The sequence below is a fragment of the Lonchura striata genome, chromosome 2 (assembly GCF_050655825.1).
Source record: "Lonchura striata isolate lonStrDom1 chromosome 2, ASM5065582v1, whole genome shotgun sequence".
Classification (NCBI taxonomy): domain Eukaryota; kingdom Metazoa; phylum Chordata; class Aves; order Passeriformes; family Estrildidae; genus Lonchura; species Lonchura striata.
In genome coordinates, this window is record NC_140704.1 from 7584496 (window position 1) to 7605328 (window position 20833).

Here is a 20833-nt window from a genome sequence, read left to right on the forward strand (position 1 = left end):
ATTCACACATCATCAAGTGGAAAATTGTCCCCATCCCAATTTTTAAAATGAAGGAATTTAAATAGAAGAACATAACATCATGATATTGTTCTGTACTTTCTGTAGTAGATGAGCTACATTAACAAAATGTGACTTCGAGAACTTGGCAAGCAAGTAGGATTCAGATGAGTGAGCTTACACTGAAAAAAATGAATGAATACAGCTAAAAATACAAGGCAAACATTAAAAATTAATTTTATCCTTGAGATTGAAGAAAGTGTTAGGTATTATGTATTGTTATACTTGTATGAAAAGGTGCTAATTCTAACCATTGAATGAACAAAAGAAACTCAACTCTCCAGCAATAAAGTTTCTCAAAGATTTTAAAAAAAAATTAGAATTAAGTGTGGCTGTTAGCTTAACTGGGTTAGCATATAACTTCATAGAAGATGAGGCACTGGCAATAAAATAAATAATGCTGTTTAATTACAGTCATGACCTTTAGTAATTGCTGCTTTATTTGTTAGTTGATATTGTAAGAGATTTATTGTATTTTCTGTAACAATTGGGGTTTTTTTTCCATTTCCAAAATCATCAGGCATTGGAATTAGAAAATATCTATTAGATTATCCAGTTTGTGTATCCCCTGCTGTGCAATGCCTTGTCCAGTTCTGTTGCAAATATCTTGAAGTGTTGTTTTGTGTGAAATGCACTGGAAGATTATTCTACAGAATGAAATACAGATTATTTTTACCATGGAAATATTTTTCCCTCTGGTAAGTTGAGGTCCAGGGTTACTTCCATCCCATTTCTGCTTGTTGCTCCTTTTTTTTTGTGCTTCTCTTCATTTAAAATGGTTTTATTAACCCATTCTTCCTCGGAGCATTCACTCTTTTCCAAGACTGAAACTCATATTAAGAGGGAATAGTTTTTAACAACTCACATGGTTGCTTCTCTGTTATTGAAGAAAATGGTAGAATGTGCATTTATCAAAACTGTAGAGCACTTGTGCAATTATTAGTGAAAAAAGGCAAAAAATAAGCACAGTGGAGCTGCTGGCTTTTGAAAATTCAAACTCAAAGAGATTCCCTAGTGCCCCTAATTTAAGAGCATCCTGATGACAATAGAATTTCTGGGGCAAAATGTAGTTGAAGTTTAAAAGCAAAAAGTCAAATGAAAAAACAAAGAGTCCCCTTAGCCTCTTTTGTCTGTCCAAGTCTAGTGAATAATATTGGAAAGACTTTAAAAAAACTGCTCTACAAAGGATAAATATTAACACAAGGAGCTGTAGCTAGAGTGAAAGAAGTGTAACCAGCAGATTATAGCCTGGCAGGTGTAATGAGCTCTCACATTCTTCCCTCACATCAAGCTTGAAAGAATCTTTCAAAATCTGCAATGATCTGCCATTCTGCCAATCAATTTATAGCATTTGGCTTTATTGGGTGGCCAGGTGAACTACAGAAGTAACTAGCAAAAGGGACTCCTGGGCATATGTATAAATTAAAGGTTGACATGTGTGTATGTACCTTCAAAAGTAGATTAGAAAAAAATCTCTTGCTAAATGTATCTAACTCATACATCAAGTATACACAGGAAATGAATACCTGGACATCAGGGGTTAAAAAAAAAGGAAAATTTAAATCAAGACTTTGCAAAAAGAATTACCTGTTTTTGGAATAAATAAGAGTTCTTAAAGAGTCAGTGTTGAAAGTGCATCAAATGGTTACTCTGCACTCTCTACTGTCACCCTGTCTGCAGTCCCAGCTGCCTCAGTTTCCCTTCAGAGATGCTTCTCACTGGTTTCCTCCCCAGGCTCACATGTCTGAGGCAAGACAAGGGTCATCTGTATGGCAGAAAGCCAATCCCAGCCTTGCTGGGAGCTGAACACCATGAAGGGGCTTGAAATTAAGTAATTTACCCCTATGAATAAAACACTGAGCACTATTTTTAGAAGCTTAACTGAGTTCTGCCAGACTCAGGACTTTATTTCAGCTCATCTCAGCACTGGCCCTCTTGAGCCCAGGGCTATCCTCTGCACTCCAGGATTCAGAAAGTAACATCATTAATGATTTTGATGGAATTTGCTACCTTTTAGCCAAGCACATTCCACTGGGGCATGGAGGCTCATTCCAGAGGCAGTCTCCCATAGATAAACTACCTTGGACAAACTTCCAAAAACTCAGATTATTTAAATGAACCTCTCACTCTCAAAAGGAGGTATTTCTTATTCTCAAAGACTTAATAGGTCTCCTGGTCTAGACAGTTCCCTCTGATCATTACAAGAGGTAGAGTCATTAATATCAGCTCTTCAAGTTTTGCTTCGCTGTCATATTTTTAATTTTCTTTTAATTTTACTGAAAGTGTTACATTAACACAGTTCTTCTGAAGAAACATGAATATTTTTGGTCTGATTTTCCTCTTGACTGACCATATTTACAAAACAGGTTATTTTCTTCATCAGCCTGTTTCAGTTTTAAAAACTTTAATTTCCTTCTCAAAGGAAAACATTTCAGATCTGATGACTGCCCCCGGATCCAAATTGGGATTTAATGGATGCAGCCAGACCTGAAAAGCACATATTTGCAATAGTTTGCATTCATTATAAATTAGGGGCTTAAGCACAGCACAGATATCCCACTTTTTCTGAGCCATTCCAAAACTCCTCACTTGTGGGGAGAGAGCAGTGTGGGAGAAAGTTTCCAATGACACAGTTTATCTCTCTAAGGATCCTCTTTCTCACTGAATGTTGCCTGGATTGGTGATAACACTTTAATGTTCTCTCTGACAGGCACACAAGAGGCTCCCAAAATCTTGTCCTTGTTCACCTAATTCCAGTAGTAACAAAAGAGAGGCATCTTCAAAGAAACAAACAGGCTGAGAAATCCACCAAGGAACCTCTTTTTAATCATCCTACTTATTTATTGAATAAATTGCACCCAAATTTAGACAGCTGTGAAAATCAGCAGATGGGGTAAAAAATTGCTCAGAAATGCTTCTGATAGTAATTTTTAGGAAAAATGAAATTTATATCTTTTCAGAGAACTCAGCAGGATGCTTCCATTTCTTTCTTCCTCATATTGTTTATTGTATTCAGGATGGAATTAATGATTTTCTTAAAGGCTTATTCCTTTCAGAAATCAGTTCAGAAAAATCATCTGTTTTGACAAAAGAGCCAGAACTCTTCCAAAGCAGACCTTGCTAACTAATAGATTGCTCCTTGAACTTTGATGACCTTCACAAGCTCTTCAGCTCAGAGGATAAATCTCATCTCACACCAGCCTCTCACACCATTGTGCAGGTGAAGGCAAAGTCACAAATGTGCTTTACCCCCACACAAATGATAAATCTTCCACGTGAACATTAGAACTTGCTGAATGCGACTTCAGACAGTTGAAGGTTTTGATGGAGGCAGCAGGAGGAAATAAAGGGAAAAAAAATGTGGAAGTTGCAAAAACCTGTCTATAGATAGGAATTATCATTTCCTACTCCAAATAGGGGAGAAGATCATATTCTATTCTAGGAGTTACTCTGCCCCAGATAACATTTCTTCTGTCTGTTCCCACTAAGGACCAGGTATCTTTCCTCTTGGCACCTCTCTTTGCCTTTCAGCAACCTCCTTCTCCTGTAACCTTCCCTTACATCCTTCTCACCAGGCTGCTTTATCACTGTTTCCTTGAGATTCTCTGTTTCTTTCTTCCCTGGCCTTCAATCTTTTCAGGTGTGCTCTAAGAGGATCCTTCTTATCCCATATCTCTCAGCTCCAGGCTTGCCTTCCTATTCCTACTTAAAAATTCCTTCTCTCTCAGCCTCCTCACCCTCCCAGCTCTGTGGGGTGGCTCAGGTAGAAGATGCTGTGCTGCAGAAGGAGCCCAGCACATCCCAGCCTGGACTCTGATGTCCCCAGGAGCAGCACTCCTGGCAGGTTGGCTGCTGCCATCAGGATTTGCAGCCTCGTCCTACTCCCCCATGCACTGGCAGTGTGCTGGTGCTGCAAGGGTGGTTCTGGGGAAATACAGGGTGACGTGGTGAGGCAACCAGCAAATTTGGGCCATATTTTGCAGGAAGTCCTAGGACTGAATTTTCCATGCTCCCTTGTGGGAATCCAGGGCTTCCCTCTGGCTGCCCTGGAAGGTCTGGACCCTGGCAGGGGTCAGGAACCCCTCTGGACAGAGCCCCAAGAGACACTGTCTGTGATCTCTGTCCATGGAAAAGAGTTTTCAATCTTACAGGATGAATTATGAGCTCTGAGTGTTTGATATAAGTAATAATTAAGTGTGGCACGGGTGCAAAAGTAAAATTTTAGGATTCTAGATGAGGGGTCCAAAGGGGACAAGATGGAGGAAATTGGGTGTGTCTTGTCCTTTTTCTCCTTCTTCATGCCCTCCATGTTTCACTGTGGTGTTGGCATTTTTCTGTTGGTTCAGGCTGGGGACACACTGTCCAACGTAGGTGACAGATATTGGCACGTTATTGTAAATGCAGCCCAGGGAGTTTCTGGTATTTAATGTTTGTCACATCCCACTGAGGGCAGAGCCCCACACGCTGCCCTGCAGGACAGAGCTGGGCAGGGCAGCAGAACATGTGAGAGATAAACAGAATAAACAACCTGGAAACCAGCACAGACCAATTATGGCTTCTTCTTTGGCAGTGGGGCTGAAAGACAGAGACTTTCTACAATCTTGGGATCATCAATACCACAGATTCCAACACTCCCTGATATGGAAAGAGCCCATTGGGTGGAGCCACCATTCCTGGAAGGGTTCAGAACGCAAAAGGATGTGGCACTTTGAGCTGTGGTTTGATGGTCATGGTGATATCTGGTCAAAGGGTGGATTTGATGCTGCTGCAGATTTTTTCCAGCCTTAATGAGTGTATGATCCTGTGATTGTATGAAATTCAGGCTCTGAGTGCCTTTGCATCCCCTGACCCTTCTGCATCCCCAGGTGCTTCCACTGCTGATGTGGGGGCTTGCCGGGGACTCTGTGAACTCACTGTGTGAGACTCTGTTCATTCAGGCCTTTATCTCAGCTGCTTTAATTCTCTATGTGCAAAAATGCAGTCAAATTATTCAATTCAGTGTAAATCTGACACTTGGCTACTCAGGTAAAGGGGAAAAAATTCTCCAAGTGACATTTCTGAGGTAAACAGTCTCTCCCAGGCCATTCCCCCTCTCAAGCCTGCCTGTGCAGATGCACTCTCACAGAACTGGGTTTAGCCCAACTGGTTTCTATTGTGAAGAAGAAAAACAATTCTGGCAAAGGCTTGTTATGAAAGGAGGTCACACAGATGTGAGGGATGAGCTGAAAAGAGACATTTCAGCAGGAAATTTTGCTCTGATCTACAAATCCCTCTTTCATAGGGTGACAGGAACCCTCTTGTCCCTAAATTTTGGTTTTTCTGTGCTCTGGTGTTATGAACAAGGGCAGCATTTGCCTCAGGTTGCCCCAAGGTGCTCTGCTGTACCTCAAGCTGATGGCACCAGCTTTGTGTCCTCTCTACTCCATGCTACACCTTACTGGTGCAAACCCATCCCAAAATAAGTTTATGGAGAAAACTCCACTTAAGAAGTGATGAGTGTGTGATTGCTGGTGCAGCCCTGTGAAACTTGTTGGAAAAGTCACCACTTTGCCTTTTTATCACTGTAACTTAAGGGAGAAAAACACAGACAAAAATGACACGAAATTTCCCATTAACCTTTAATTGCAATCACAGTGTATATTTTAAATGGCCATTCAGAGACAAGGGATCCTTCATGAACACAACTGGAAAACAACAGATCTATTTTTACTGGATGTTTTCAGGCCTAATTCAGTACATGAAAATTCATGGGCAAAATTTTTCTACATTCCTGTGCTATTAAAAAAAGAAAAATTATCCAAATCACCTCATTCAATTTCTCATCTTGTACCAGCCTGTTCTAGCAGGAACTGAGGCAGTTTGCCAAAGGCTAATGATTCCATTTTATATGATTAGTTTCTTTAGCCAGAACCAGATATTTAGAGGAACTAATAATTTGTTGCACTGCTAATCTCTAAAATCCCTGCAAGGTCTCATATCTACCCACACTGAAGTGTAGTCATGAAACTTTTTGTTCATATTTTTGCTCTGTCTTTGGAATTAATATTTTAATGTAAGAAAAAGAACAGTGAAAAGATTATATGACCCATATAATTTTTCACATCTTGGCATCACAAGGATGTATAAGCACAAACAACATAAGGGAGAAGTACCTAGATAGAAGGTGGAGGTTTAATTAGAGAAAATTATGTGGCTATAAAATTGTCAGTATTATTCATAGCTGACACTGATCAATCAAACTCTCTTCAAGTGGAGGCACAGCATAACCTGACTGTGTTGAGAACAGACTTCTGTAAAAATGTCTGACATTTTGAGGGTGCCTGATAGTTTGAGATGCCTTTTTTCTTGAGTGTAGCATGGAAAGAACTCTGGTATTCAGAAATGATGAAAATCAGTTCCCTTTATGATCACTTGTGCAGGGCCTTTTGGACTCTGATATGCTCAGGATTATTGATCATTTCTAAAAATGTAGCACGTTGTAATCATAGACTTTTTTTCTGTATCCTTCAAAGCCAACACGACTGTGGTTCATAAGGGAACCTTCAGGCCTCTTTGATGCTGACTGTAATACCACTAAATGCTGCATTTACTGGTGCATATCTCACACTACTTAAGCTCCTAAATAGTTGAAAAGACATCTGCCAAATCTGCAGATAACATCTGTAAAAAAATGTTCCCCTTTTCATTCTGTATCTGAGGCAGCAGTGGGAGCCCACGTCTTAACTCCCGAAATCTGCAATGCCTCTTTTTTCTTCACAGGTGCTACACTGTGAAAATCAACATTAAAAAAAAAAAAGCTTTTCAATTGAAAAGGAAAAGGGAAAAAAAAGAAATTTCCTGTAATAAATTGACTCAGATTGGGCCCTGTGGCCAATGTCCATCTAAATTGTCATAAAAATTAACATAGGAATTACCAGATCAGAATGTCACTGACTAATGCTCCATCTGGTCCAGCGTTCTGTTTCCAGAAGTGACTTACACCAGATGCTTCAAGGGAGGAATAAAATATTAAACACTTAGAGAATGCTATAAGTGCCCCTAACCAGCCACTAATGTAGCCATTGGGCAGCTGCTTGGAAATCTAGTGGCAGAAGGAGCCCGCCAGCATTTCTGCTTTCCTAGTAAATAGAGCAAAGAAATGTACTTCCCTGTGGCACATTGGTATCTGCTGGTATCCAGCCCTGGGCACATTTATCATCCCTCCTGTCCTGGTGTGCTCACCTGCATCCAGGTGCACACACCAATCCTGCTTGCTGAAGTGCAAAAAATGGGCAAGGGTTGCAACACCAAGGGTTTTATCAGAGGTGGGGAAAAGTTGCTCAGGAGGGTCACAGGGCAGGATTTGTTTTAATGAAGAAAAGACATTTCCATCTGATCCAGTCACCTTAACATCCCTTTATAATCAAAAGAGCAATAATGGCACTTCCAGGTCCTGCCTCTTCTCTCCGGGTTTAGATGCCTCTTTCAGGAGCCTTTGACTTTACAGATTTGAGCTCCATGGACTTCCAAAGGTTTCCAGGATGGCTTGCTCAGACCTCACATGTCTGTGTTTCACCAAATGAGTCCCACCTTTGGAGGCAAAGCTAATATTTTTAGAATGATAAGGGGCTTTAAGGAATTAAGATCCAAAGCATTTAAGGCTCTTGAGGACATATTTCAGTCTGTCCCTTTCTTTAGCCTCCCTTATTGCCCATCAGTAATTACATCTAGCAGACTCTGAATTATTATGGGAGTGGGTAAGAAGCTTTTTCCCCTCTAACTAGCAGCTCAAAATGATCCATCTTCCTAATGACCCAAATGTGTTGGCAGTAGATGGCCATGAATGGGTTGATTGCATCGTTAATGGTTGATCACACAAAATGCCCTCTGGATTAACATTAATTGGTCACCTTGGTGGGGAGTTCAGATGAAAAATCTGTCTGAACAGGGCCAGCAATTGGGTTTTCCTTCCCCTGTAGAATTTGTCCTTTAAAGGAGGAAAAACCCTGGCGGAAGGGTGGCATAATCACTGGATGTGGAGAGTGATTTGTCCTCCCCATGTCTGGCATCTTCAACTTTTTATTTAATGTTGTTTCTAATTTAACACTTGCTCATCTAAAATGCAGGTCATATTCTTAGAGGTAAAAAAAGCTTTTTTGTGTATTTTCTTTAAGCCTAACTTGTTGACCTTTCATGTTGTGTTGTTTTGCCTGCAGTGACTGGAGACAAGCTGACTTTAGGTGGCTGAGCAGCTCTAGTGAAAATAATACCAGGGCTGGTGAACCATTACTATTCCTAACAAGCCAGGAATACACAGTATAGATAAACAAAAGCAGAATTCTTCAAGGCACAGTGTTGTATCACCAATCAATGTCATAAAGCAACTCAATTTCCAAAGACAAAACACAGAGTGCAATGCACCATTAAATACAAGGTAGACAATTTTATCTGCACCTAATAAGGGAGAGAAATAGAAACTGTCTCTATAAAATAACATCTATTAAGCCTAAGAATTAATCTATACTGTAGATGGAAAATTAATTTTTAAAATGTAAACCCAGGTACTGTTTAATGCCTGATGTCACAGGAACACACAGTGACATTTTTTATTTATCTCTAGAGTAAAGATGAAGGAGAAAACTGTCCTTAGGTATTGATATAGACATGGCATAGAATAATGAGCTTGGAAATTTAACTTTCCAGATGTACCAGCTGGGCTAGATTGCCTACAAAGGTTTTCAGATCTCCATCAGTGGAAGTTTCTAAACTAGGGCTGGAAAAACATCTGAGAGGAACTGCTTAGCTCTTTACTCCCACTTTCTAAATTGGCTTGTTTTCATTTAATTCCAGAGAGTCAGGACTTTCTTACAACAAAGTATAATATAATTTACTGTAATTTGTTATGTGTAGAAGAGGTTTACAGTGAGCTGTCAAACTCCCAAAATTCAGAGGACAGCCCTGGAGCTGCTTGTCCTGAAAGTTTCTGCTTAGCTGGGCTGCCCCAGCTGCAGGGTACCTGGAAAGAGGAGATGCTCAGAGACATCTGATAATTCTGACCAGTGCATCTTCCCATGGATCCCACATCTCTTGTCTATTCATGTTTGACAATTTTAACAAATTTGGCCTTTCAGTAGGGTTGGTTTGACTGTTTTTTGTGTTTCTATCTGTCCACTTCTCTCTCCTACTCCTTTTCTTGCCTTCTTGCTCCCAAGCAAGAAGAGGGGTTAGTCCAAATGTCCCTTAAAGAGGACAGGAGATCCCAAGGGCCTTATTCTCTTTTGCTGCAGACCAGAGTTCAAGACTTTGGGCTCCTGAATGCACAGCATGTCACAGACCATCAGTGCTGCTGGCCAAGGAGTCAGGACTTCACAGTCAACCCAGTGGTGCAAATCAGGAGTAGATGCTGCTGTGAATCTGCTGTCTAGGTGAAAATGGAAGTTTTCAGGCAGCTGGATTGAGAAATCACAATTGAAAAAAAAAAAAAACCCTCTTTAATTTTTGTCTGGTTTTGCCTTTAATATGAGTAAGAAGATTTTGACTTTTGGCAGTGAATTTCTGTGAGGATGTTTGGTATCTTGTATGCCATGGTCTAAACACACTGATGGAAACAGGACAATGTTGCTTCTTCTCTACAGCTTTTATACAAGCTGAGACACAGAACACATGCAGTGGAGGGAAGAACCTGTTAAACACCTCATTCCGGGATCCTAAAATCTGTGTAGCTGAGTTTGATGAAGACACTGCTTGCAAAAAGTATAAAATCTATAACAAATGGGGCCTTTTAGTGACAGACAGTGGAGATGGCAGGTTGTCTCAGATTATCTTGTTCCATGCTGCTTTCAAGCCTTCTCTCTTCCTCTCCTGCAGGCTGGAAATCAGCCACTGAGTGTGATTTGGAATAACTAAGCAGAAATAGGTGCTGCATTTTGCAAAGGCTCCATGCCTGCCAATGTGCACTTACATATGAGAAAATACGTTTTTTCCCCCTTCATATTTCTCTAGCACAGTGCATGGATGTGGCTGAACTATTCATTTGAGTTAATATGTATGCAAATAGTAGAGACCATTACATAGACATTATTTCCTACTGCTAATGATCTTCAATACTCTCACACTGCTGCACTGTGGTTTCTTCCCAGTGATTTTTGCTTGCAAACAGCTGACTCCTGCACTGGGCAGGCTCAGGAGTTCAGTGAAACTCCCAGCATGAGGGGCTGGAAGGCAAAGGCAGAGAAGGGAGCTGCTTGTCCTCAGCCTGCCAACACAATGGCTCCTACACAATGGGCTGCTGTGAGCCAGATCAATGTGCCCATGAGTGAGCTGACCTGCCCTGGAGATAACCTGGTAAAAAGAGATGAATTTTCTGATCCACATCACAATGTCTTATTGCCACAACCAAGGTGGCCTCACGCTGCAGTGTGATTCGTATTTGAGGAATTTCACTAAAAGCATCTCTTGGGTTGGTCTGTTATTGAAATAAAGTGAGCAGGAGTTTGTGTTCAGTCATCTGTGTGGCTCACATGAGCAGTGTGGGCAATGGGCACGTTGTCCTTAGTCACCTGATAGTGGCAGGAGGAGCAGGAAAATCCTGTTTGGGGGTGAGAACAGGCAAAGATTGGCATCTGATTCCCTGCTCCTGAGCATGCAGCAGGATCACTGCAGACTTATGAGTACAACCAGTCCTGGAGGCAAGGGAAGAACAGAGCACATCAATTTTCTTTATTTTGGCCAAAAGCTGCCATCATCTTCAGAGGCTACAATGGGCAGCTCAGGCTGGAGAGACAGGGAAAAGCTGGAGGTGTGAAAATTCTTCTCTCCAGGCTTCTATCCCTGAGTCACATCTGTGCCCATCCATCTGTGGGCAGAGCTGGGCACACCATCTTCTTGTCACTGTGGCCTCGTGTGTTTGCACCTGTTTTCATCACAGCTCAGCTATACTGACACATGTCCAAGCCATTATGAGATCTTCATTAAACGAGATGGAGAGCTGGGTGTTCCAGTTCTGCTCCTTTTACTTCCAGCAGTTACTTGCAATAATATAGGAGGTATTTTTGCTCTGCTTTTTCTCCATGAGTTTGGAATCTCACATTCCCTGTTCATTGGTTTGGGCTGTGGCTCTGGGGTACCATCCATTTCCAGAGTCAATTAATGAGCTGTGATGGAATCAGAGTGTGATTCTGCTTCTTTCACTTCTCAGGACATCATAAGCAAACAGGACTGCAGATAGACATATTTTTCCTATTTTGTAGCTTTTGTTTGTTAGCTTTTTGTTAGCTTTTGGTTGTTTGTTCATTTAGATTTTTATATTTTCTTTACTTGACAGAACATTCTGCCTCTGGCTATTGTGAGTGATCCCCAGTGCAGGGTTATCATCAGATCATGTTCTGGTGAAGAGGTGCCAAATGGACCCAGGGGCTTACATAGGTAAATGGAGAAAGTTAGAGCAGTCCTAAGACCATTTCATGGGGCAGTGTGTTCTCACTAGGAGCATAAAATAGTCACAGCTGGTGCTCACAGTGCAGCTGAGCATCAGGTCTAACTTGCAAAGATGTTTGCCTAATTCTGTCAGGAGAGCGCTGTGAGCAGTAGGAAATTGGTAGCAGCTTTTCAGGATTTCATAATGCAGGCATAATCCTGTCATCCTGTCCCCTCATAAACCACTCAAAAATGATCTTGGATTTGTGTAACATTTATTCCTTTCTGCTTTTATTAGGAAGATACCTCAGAGTTGGATGGTCACAAACAATTTTTTGATTTTTAGCTTGCATTTTTCTTTCTGGTTTATACATATCTGCCCTGTGTCAATGTTAAATTTGGGGTTAAATAGCTCTTCCCCATTTCTGCTTCCTTTCCCAGTGTTGATGGCAATCTTATTTTAATTAGGCTCCAGTAGTTTCTGTCATGTAACAGTTTCTCCACTGCTCCAATCATTTACCAGCCATTATTTGCATCTGTTCTCATTTTGTTTTCGTCATGAATGTAAGTGACCAGAATTGTACCACTATCCAAATGAGGTGTCAGCAGTACTCTGGTTTCCTACTAATATTTCTCAGCCTTTACTGGAAAGAAAATACTTTCCCAGTAACTCCTTGCAGTGCAGATTTTGTTTTCACCGCCTTCCACACCGGTGTTTTATAATCCTGTGATCGATTACTGCAATCAAATCTTCTTCCTCTTCTGTTAATTTGAGAGCTGCTATAGGAACCAAATTATACTTACAGGAACACACACGGTGTTATTGCACTCAGTAAATGCAGCTGAGGTGGGATTTTGAGCTTGCAGTAAATATTCTGGGATGATTTCACTCCATTATGTTTAACTAAATTACTGGGTAAAAGCTGAGTATCTCACCTTACTGGAAGCAAAGCAGCAAAACTCACAGTAGCAGCCACTGCTGCATGGCACAAATGTAACCCACCAAGGCAGCCAAATAGAGAAAGTTAATACTGAAATATCATCTTGAACTTGTGGGAAATTTGACAGTTGCTGATGTTTTTTGGGTTTTTTTGAAAACACCAATATGACTCTTTTTATACCTGTGCTTGTCTTCCTTTCTTCACCTCTTTCTTCCAAAGTGCAGGTCATGTAGAAGTTGTATGGCTTAGTGAAGAGAGAACAGGAATTCTACTTACATCTTATATTTGCTGTAAGGAGGTTTATTTAGAGGTCAGAGTTTATGGAAAGGAGTTGAAGGACATGAGAGAGTGATTTGGTCATTAATGGCTGGGCTCTATTCCAACCTCCTCAAATCCCCTCACCTTGTCAGCAAGACCTGGGAATTTCCAGTGCTTTGGCATTTGTGGGCTTCAGGCTTCCTGAGTCTGGACAGAAGTTTCTTTCCTAAAGTGTTTCTGTCAGAGTAATGAGTATAGTGAATGAACCACAGAAGTTTATTTCTCAATTAGGATTTTATCATGAAGCCATGTTAAAAATGTGCTGAAAGCCACTTTTCAGCACATTAGAACGTCAAGAGCCCTAAACTTGGTGAAAGCATTTTGAATGATTCTGCAGTGGCTTTAATTCAGAAGAGATATTTTCCCTCTCTCCTGACCATAACATTCAAACCACAAAAGAGAAATCCACAAGGTAGAGTCATGTTTGGCTTGATCTTGGGCTGGATGTTCTGTGTTGTTTATCAGCCCTGGTCACAGCAAGCAAAATTATCCTCCTGAACAATTTTACTTCTTACAGCATGGAAAGCCAGAAGTTCATCCCCATCTTCTGAGGACAAAGGAATACAAAGCAAATTCTTCTACTGCTTAGAGGAACCATTTCAGGGAGAGATTCCATTTCATTCTGGGTATCACTGGAGTCCAGGAAAGTGCAGTTCCAGCTGTGGGTGTCTAGTGGTGCAGAAACCACCAGGAAAGAGGAGAATAGCACTCAGCATTGACCCAGCTCCTGGGGGGCAGGCACATGTCTGAATAAAGCTGTCACTGGGTTTGCTCTGTGCAGAAGTGCCACAGCTGTGCCTGCAGTCAGAGCACGTGCTCCCAGAACAGCACTTGTCTGCACTGAGCTTGACTGAAGTGCTTGGGGCCTCAATACTAATTGCATCACGTCAAGAAGGGTTTCTACACATTCTCTTACATCTAACTAATCATTAACTAATCTGACTAACAATAAACGCAAAGAAAATTGAAATATTATCATCCATCTCTTCAATGGCAGTCAGATTGAGGGTGTATTGCCAGAATGGCAGAAAATTAAGTCTGAAAAAGTTTGGAATACTGTTAGGTAATTGAGAGGCTGATTACTAAGGGGGTATGAAGAAATGTAATGAGGTATAGCTAGTTCTTTCAGATAAACATGAGATGAGTCACTTTTATTCTTTATTGAACAAAGGTCAGATTCCAGTGTTATTAAAATAAATGAAAATGTTCCTCATGGAACAACATTAGGACTCTAATGCTAAATGTGAGACTAAAATAATCAAGTAGATGCACAGGCCCAATCTGTCATGTAATTAACACATAACAGATCTTGAATGTAAAATAAATTTGGTATCCACCTTTAAAATGGATTTCTACATTTAGTGAAACTTTTCACAGCCATTAGGAAGCGTGGGTCAGGTCCCAGATTGCAGGTCAGTGCACATCCCCATGTGGGTTTGCTGTACCTTGTGAACAATGGCACCTTGCACAGTTAGAACATCACAGGGCCAGACCCACCACACTTCTGCCTTTCCATGCAGAGAGGCAGAGAAAAGGATTCAAAAGGGCTGTGTGAGTGCAGAATATCAAATGTGGACTTACATTCAGTGTAATCTGATCAAGTACATTGACACTGTGTTGTAAGATGGGAAGAGGAGTTGTGATGTTCCTGCTGTGATGCTGTAGCACAAAGATGAAGATGTATGGTAGCCCAATGTGACAAAAAAGTAGCACCAATCACATAAGAAAATGGTGGCCACCCTTTTCTTATTGAGAGAGCCAGTCACAACACCGAATATTCAAAGCAAATCTCTCATTTAACTCTTCTGGGTGAGTTCCTTCCAGCACCTGGGTTACACCACCAGGCTTTCAATCAGAGCTGACACTTCAAAAGGTGTCCTCTGTGCAGTCACATCTGTACAAGTGGCCTGTTATTCTTCCCCACAGTGCAGAAGATCAGCTTTGGAGTCATACCTGCCAGTAAGAAATCAGTTTGTGTCAAACAAACTTATTTTCTCATTCCAGAAATGGATTTGAGATATGGTACGGGGCTTTATGTTTTACCTGAGAGGGATATTTCACACTCTTTCTGCTTTCTTTTTCATTTCCTGAAATTATAAAAGGGAACATAAGAAGCCCAGATGTATGAACAATAAAACCAAATGGTCCTTCTCTCTTATAGTGTCCTAGGAGTTGGGTAGCATGAACTGTGATCAAAATTTTTATGGTTAGGACTTTCTATGGGAGCTCCCTTTTGGAAAGATTCTCTCACTGATATCTTTCCATCATAAAAAAATGGGTACAATTTCATTAGTAACTGATTGTTTTTTTTAGGGAACATAAAAATTAACATCTCTGCATTTTCTATTTTATGTGATATTTTATTTTTATTTAAAGAGAGGCATAGAGTTAAAAATCATTTAGGAGGGATGACAGGTCTGTAGATGCCCACCATCATACAAATCTCCCACCCTTAAGAAACCAAAGAAATAAAGTAGAAAGCACTACATGAGGTATTTCTCAGCTTCCTTCCCTTGCAGCACATTTAAGATATTTTTGTAACATCATGTGATTTCCATACTGCTTAAGTAGCTTGGTTTTTTTTCTTTTTTTTTTTTTAATTTTTTTTTCTATAGGATTTTAAAAATCCCTTTGTAAGGACTCATCATGACAGTGCTTTAAAGTGCCATGACTGTCAGCTCACAAATCATCTTAACTTTGGATGCCTGACATAATAGCATTTTTTTTTCACTGACCTAAATCAAGCATTGGATGGATCAAGACTTCTTCCTATATCATCTCAAAGAAGGGATTTAGGCTTTATTTTTTTTATGCTTATGTTCAGCTATTGGTTACTTTATGCTGAGCTGTGAACTGTGTGGTTGTTGGAAGCAGCATTAAAAGCCAGGGAGTGCCTCTGTTTTCAAGAATATCAATCACTCTGCTGTTTTAGGCTCCTGTCTGGTTGTAAAATATGTCTACAGCCACATAGGATATGTATTTGATCTGCAGACCTCAGAGATGAACAAAACCAATTTGTCCAGAATGAAGAGATTTAAAAAAATATGGAGGGTGAGTGAAAAATATGCATCAATCTATTAGAAAGATTGCAATGGTAGGAAATAAGTTGCAAGCAGATGATATTCTGGTGTTTGTGGACAAGTTGTCTGGCTGCATGCATGTTGCTTGATCAGAATTTTTGTTGCAGGGTTTGATTGTATGCTTTTTCTTTTCTTCTTTGCATATTAGCTGCATCTTTGCAAATTTCTCGAGACATTAAGCACTCAAGTTTATTTGAGTTTTGAGAAAAGTTTCAGAGAATTTGCAACAACAACATTTATACAGTAAGAGCTCTTGAGGAAACTAAGCTAAACTGATTTCCTCTGTGGCCTTTAAAAATGCCATTTAAGGCTGGATGAATATAAAAAAGGCAATACAAAAAAAAAAAAAACCAAACCAAAGCAAGCCTCTTTTCCCCTCAGGCTGTATTTTAGAGCTGGTATATATTGTAGAGCTGAACTAAATGGGACGTGGTTAAAGCCCTTGCATCACTGGAATCTAGCATTGTGGTCAAATTAAATAATAATAGATTGTCATGTTTACTTCATAAGCAATTGCATGTCTCATAGGTTGGAAATAAGAGAAATTAAACAGATTATTCTTTAAAAAATGTGAAGTTAATGTGGTGCAACAAGTGGAATTGGCATCTCTGATGTCTCATGAACTGGGTTTTCTTGAAAAATTTGGGGTTAGTTTTCCTCATTGTTAAATTTGCTGCAAAAAGTAGCCATTTCAAAAGGAATTTTAAAGTCTTTAAATATAATTGTTTGGATGCTTTCAGCAGATGGGGCTCTGATATCAGTTAATTATGCAAATTATGTTGCATTATTAGTTAAATCATGTGTATTTTCCCTCATCTGAAGCTCAGTTGACTTGCTTAGCAATAACATTGATTTGACTGCTTTAGCTTAGCTTTGGTTATTATTCATTCATCTCATTTGATATTCAATGATGAGAAATGGTTAATTTCCATAATATACAGCAATTTATAGTCAGGGCATTGAGTACTAGAGGACATTCACATTCATAAGTCTGTCTTCAAAATATGTAACATCTCTATTTATGGTTTTGTTTGTTGAAAAGTGCTATTGCCTGAGTGAAAATTATATTTTAATCATCATACAAGTTTCATTTGTGCAAACAGGCAGTTTCCTTAGAAATTAAAACAGATCCATTAAGCATAAGTAGATATTATATCATATTAAGTGACATGAGATAATTACTGTAGTCAAAGCATGGTGCTTAAATGGGCTCTGGGAGTGGTTTAGTTGTAAGAGACAAAATGTCCTTCTTGGATAGAAGTATTTTATTTGCATATAACTGTGTCTGTTGTTGTGCAGATGAACATTTTGTCCTCCACCTCCTATTTGTGAAAGCTATTTAACTGCAGGCTATTAGGCATCCTTTAATTGATGCATTTTCTGCTCTTCTCCCTGAAGCGTTTGTCCCTGTTCCATCATTGTGGTACCTGGCATTTCAGGGTAATATAGCTCAAAATTAAATTTCTGCAGAATCAGATGTCAGTTTTAAATATTACTGTTTCCTTTTTTCCTATTACAACTATTCTGGACATCAAAATCTCCAAGAGAGCTTTTATAATTGGGATTAAACCAAATGGGTTAGACCTTATATTGTGTGGAGTATATATTGACGTTATATTGTGCTTTTATAATAAGCCATAATATATTTATGCAGGAGATTATATGTCTATGATATGGCACACAGGCCCTTCCTCCATTTAGCTCTCAACATTAACTTGCTCAGTATTTATGGATATATCAAAATTATAATTTACACTGTACTTATCATTAACATCCCTTGCAAAAGCTCTCCGTAGTTCTTGCCATCCTTCAGAATCCAGTCATAAATGAAGAGATTAACAGATAATTAAATTAAATCCTTAATTGTTTGGGGATGATGAATTCACTCTGTGATTCCAGAAAGGTATAGAGAGTCTTTTTCAGAAGCAGTATAAATTGAAACCAGTGGAGCTGTGATGATTTATGCCTTCTTGATGATCTGACTCACACTGTTAATTTTCTGCTCCTCTTTTAAAAACATATTAATAAAAAATGGATGTAGGGACTGTTTATTAAAATATGAAGCTTTCAAGATATTTTTGAAATATTATATACAATCCAAGATAGCACTGCTTGAAAAGTATCTGTCATTTTTCACACCAAATAGAATGTCCTTCAGCAAAAGGCAGGGAAACTTCACTTTTTTTTTTTTTTTTTTTTTTTTTCCTCCAGAGGTTTCTGCCATCCATGGGAAGCCTCTCATTGTTTTCAACTAATTCCTGACCTAGCCTGTGTTTCATGCTGATCTCCAAAGGGTTGGAATATATCATTGACAATTAAATCTTCCAAAGTGTTTGGCAGGTATCCACTCCTGCTGGAGAAATGGCTGGTTACTAAACACTCCTGAGGATACATCAGCTCAACCCAATAAGGACATAAAGCCAAACTTCCCAGAAAAACAACCCAATGGAACTGAATTATAGGGTCAAAAAAAAAAAAAAAAAGGCAGAAACAATAAGCAATCAACCTTTCTGTACTCAATTCTGAGTACATTTGCTCAAAAAATCTGCCTACAGTCATTATAAAGCAAATCACAGATTATGGTATTTGATGGGAATGCTGGGTTATGCTGAGGATTGAGGGTTATAATATTTATCTCAGCTACTGGCCTGTTTTGAGACCCTGTTAGTAATGGTTCTTCCTGATGCTGAGATGTCTGGTTAACACTTGCTCCAAGCTTGGAAAGAAACCACTGTGCTGAGTTTTCTTAGCAATAAAAAAGTAAAGCAATCGTCATGGAAACATGGAAATTGGTATGAAAGTACATAATGGCTACTTGAAAACCACTGATTCTCTTGTGTGAGCCTTTATTTAGGAAAGAGTTTAGAGCAGACATTATTTACTCAACAGGACACTCCATTGTGGTCCATCATGCCTGTAAGTGTTTAAGCTCTGGGGTTTTTTAATGTGTTTTTGACCCAATAGACCATGAGAGCTATAAAATCCTATTATGGCCTTTCATGCTAAGTGTTTGAAGAGGTGTTTGGAGCAAATATGACTTTTTTAAAAATCCCTATAATTTTTTTTTTCTGGGAAATGCTTATGGTAGTGGGCTGGAGCATTTTTTTCTCTTCAGGAAGAGCTCCTGGAACTGTCACTGATTCCATCAGGCAGCGGTACCTTCCTATTTCATAATTGTTGTATTTTAGGCTGTAAATTGGTATAAAAACACTGATTCTGGAGCAGTGTTTAAGTCTCTCTGATTCTTAAATACGCATCTTGATAAAGATTATTTTTAGTAGCTTTTGTTAGCATGCATAGGGACTGAGATGCAAAAAGAATGTCTTCTATCAGTGCTGTTAAAATATTATAACCTGAGCCCCAAACATAAAGGCAACAAGGCTGAAGGGTTTTAGCCTGTTAACAGAAGGTGTGTCCAGACTTTTAGGGCTTCTTTCTCCCTTGAGTGGCAGTGATCTGCCCTGTCATTGCTGGGCACAGGATATGAGTGCAAGTTCCAGATTGTCCATCAGTGTGACACAGCTTTAAATCTGGAGAATTCCATTTCTTCCTTGCAGGACAGTTGATCTTAGGCTGTGCTGTGTCAGAGCATCCTGGAGCAGCTCTGCCTAAACAAGAACTGATGTAAGAGCTGATGGCCCCAGATTTGGATGAGCAAAAATGGATTTGGGAAGGGAACGCATCCTAAGAGCATCTCTGGAAATTTCTTGATGGTTTCTTTTTTGCCTCTCCCTCTAGTAGCTTCTGACAGGATGCTAATGGCTGCAATAGCTCATCAATTAGCACTCTCCCCACTTTCCATTTTCAAGGATGCCATCCTCTGCAGCAGGCACTAATGGGGGAAGGATGACTGGGAGAGGAGAGGGAGGAGGCATCTGAAAGTCTGAGGTCTCTGAAAGTCTGGGAACAACCCTCAGTACAGGCAGGTGGGGAAAGGCTTGGGCTGAGCACATCCTGAAGGAAAGGTCCTGCAGCAGAGGATGAGCATGCAACACCCATGGGTGCATGCCCAGGTGGATGGGGAGCAGCCTTCTGGCAACTTCAGCAGTGGGGACCTGCCTGAGGATGATCTGGTTAGTGCTGGCAGGTAGGAATGGGGTCTGAGAGGTGGCAGAGACCCCCAGATCTGAGGTACAGGTGTGGGAGGTATCCTGGGGGAGCTGCTTATTGTGTTGGCAGAGGGCAATGGAGGGGTCAGGATTTCTGCTTTTGTGGTTCTCCCTTTGCTTTCCCCTCTCCTCCCTTTGCTGGCTTTGTGATCAGGTGGAGGAAAGGAGGAGGAAAAGGAATTTGGATGGAACAGCTCACACCACCACTGCTCCTGCTGGGACCACCTCCAGTCCCTCAGACTCCTTTGACCCCAGGTAAGGAGCAACACTGAAAGAACTTTGTCAAACTTCAGCTCTTTTTCTCACAGGTAACAAGCAATAGGACAAGAGAAAATGGACTAAAGTTATGCTAGGGGACGTTCAGATTGGATATTAGGAGAAATTTCTCCACCACAAGAGCTGTCAGGCTGCCCAGGGAAGAGGTGGAATTACCATCCCTGAAAGTGTTCCAAAAATATGCAGATGTGGTGTTTAGAGACACTGTTTAGTGGTGGACTTGGCAGTGTCAGGTTGGACTCAATGATCTTTTTCAGTCCAAAGAGGACTTTTCCAGGTTTAAGGATTCTATGATTCTGTGTGGTTTTTAGTTCCTGTGATTGTGGAAATGTTTGGCTGTTTCCACTTCAAGTCCTCTGCTTTCAAGGACTTCTCATGGCTGAATCAGGAGGCTCCACCATTCTCCCCTCTGGAGATTCTTGTCCTGGCCCAGGACTCAGCCATGGACTCACTTGGGAAGTGCTCAGACAAGTGAACTGAAAAAACTGTTCAAAAGCAACCATTTCCACATAAATCTGAATCAATCACTTATAACCTTCTATTTATGAAACTGAAAAGGTCAAATGTTCACCTTGAGGAGGCATTTGGCCATTTGCTGCTCTCTGTGAGATGCATTTTGCTAGTGAGTGTGGCAGGAAACAAACTACTTTGATTTAAA

At 40.2% G+C, this 20833-nt stretch overlaps 1 protein-coding gene across 5 annotated transcripts in view; it reads left to right on the forward strand.

Annotated features, from left to right (window-relative positions):
* The window catches only part of DPP6 (dipeptidyl peptidase like 6), a 548806-nt gene that overhangs the window by 219773 nt on the left and 308200 nt on the right, over positions 1–20833 (forward strand). Inside the window, exon 1 of one of the 5 annotated variants that reach the window (XM_085572942.1) lies at positions 14612–15761. The exons of the other annotated variants lie outside the window; for them this stretch is intronic. Within the exon in view, the coding sequence (XP_085429068.1) occupies positions 15711–15761 (51 nt within the window). The 5' untranslated portion in view covers positions 14612–15710. Of the gene's footprint in view, positions 1–14611; positions 15762–20833 lie in introns of those variants that run through there. 5 annotated transcript variants of the gene reach the window in all.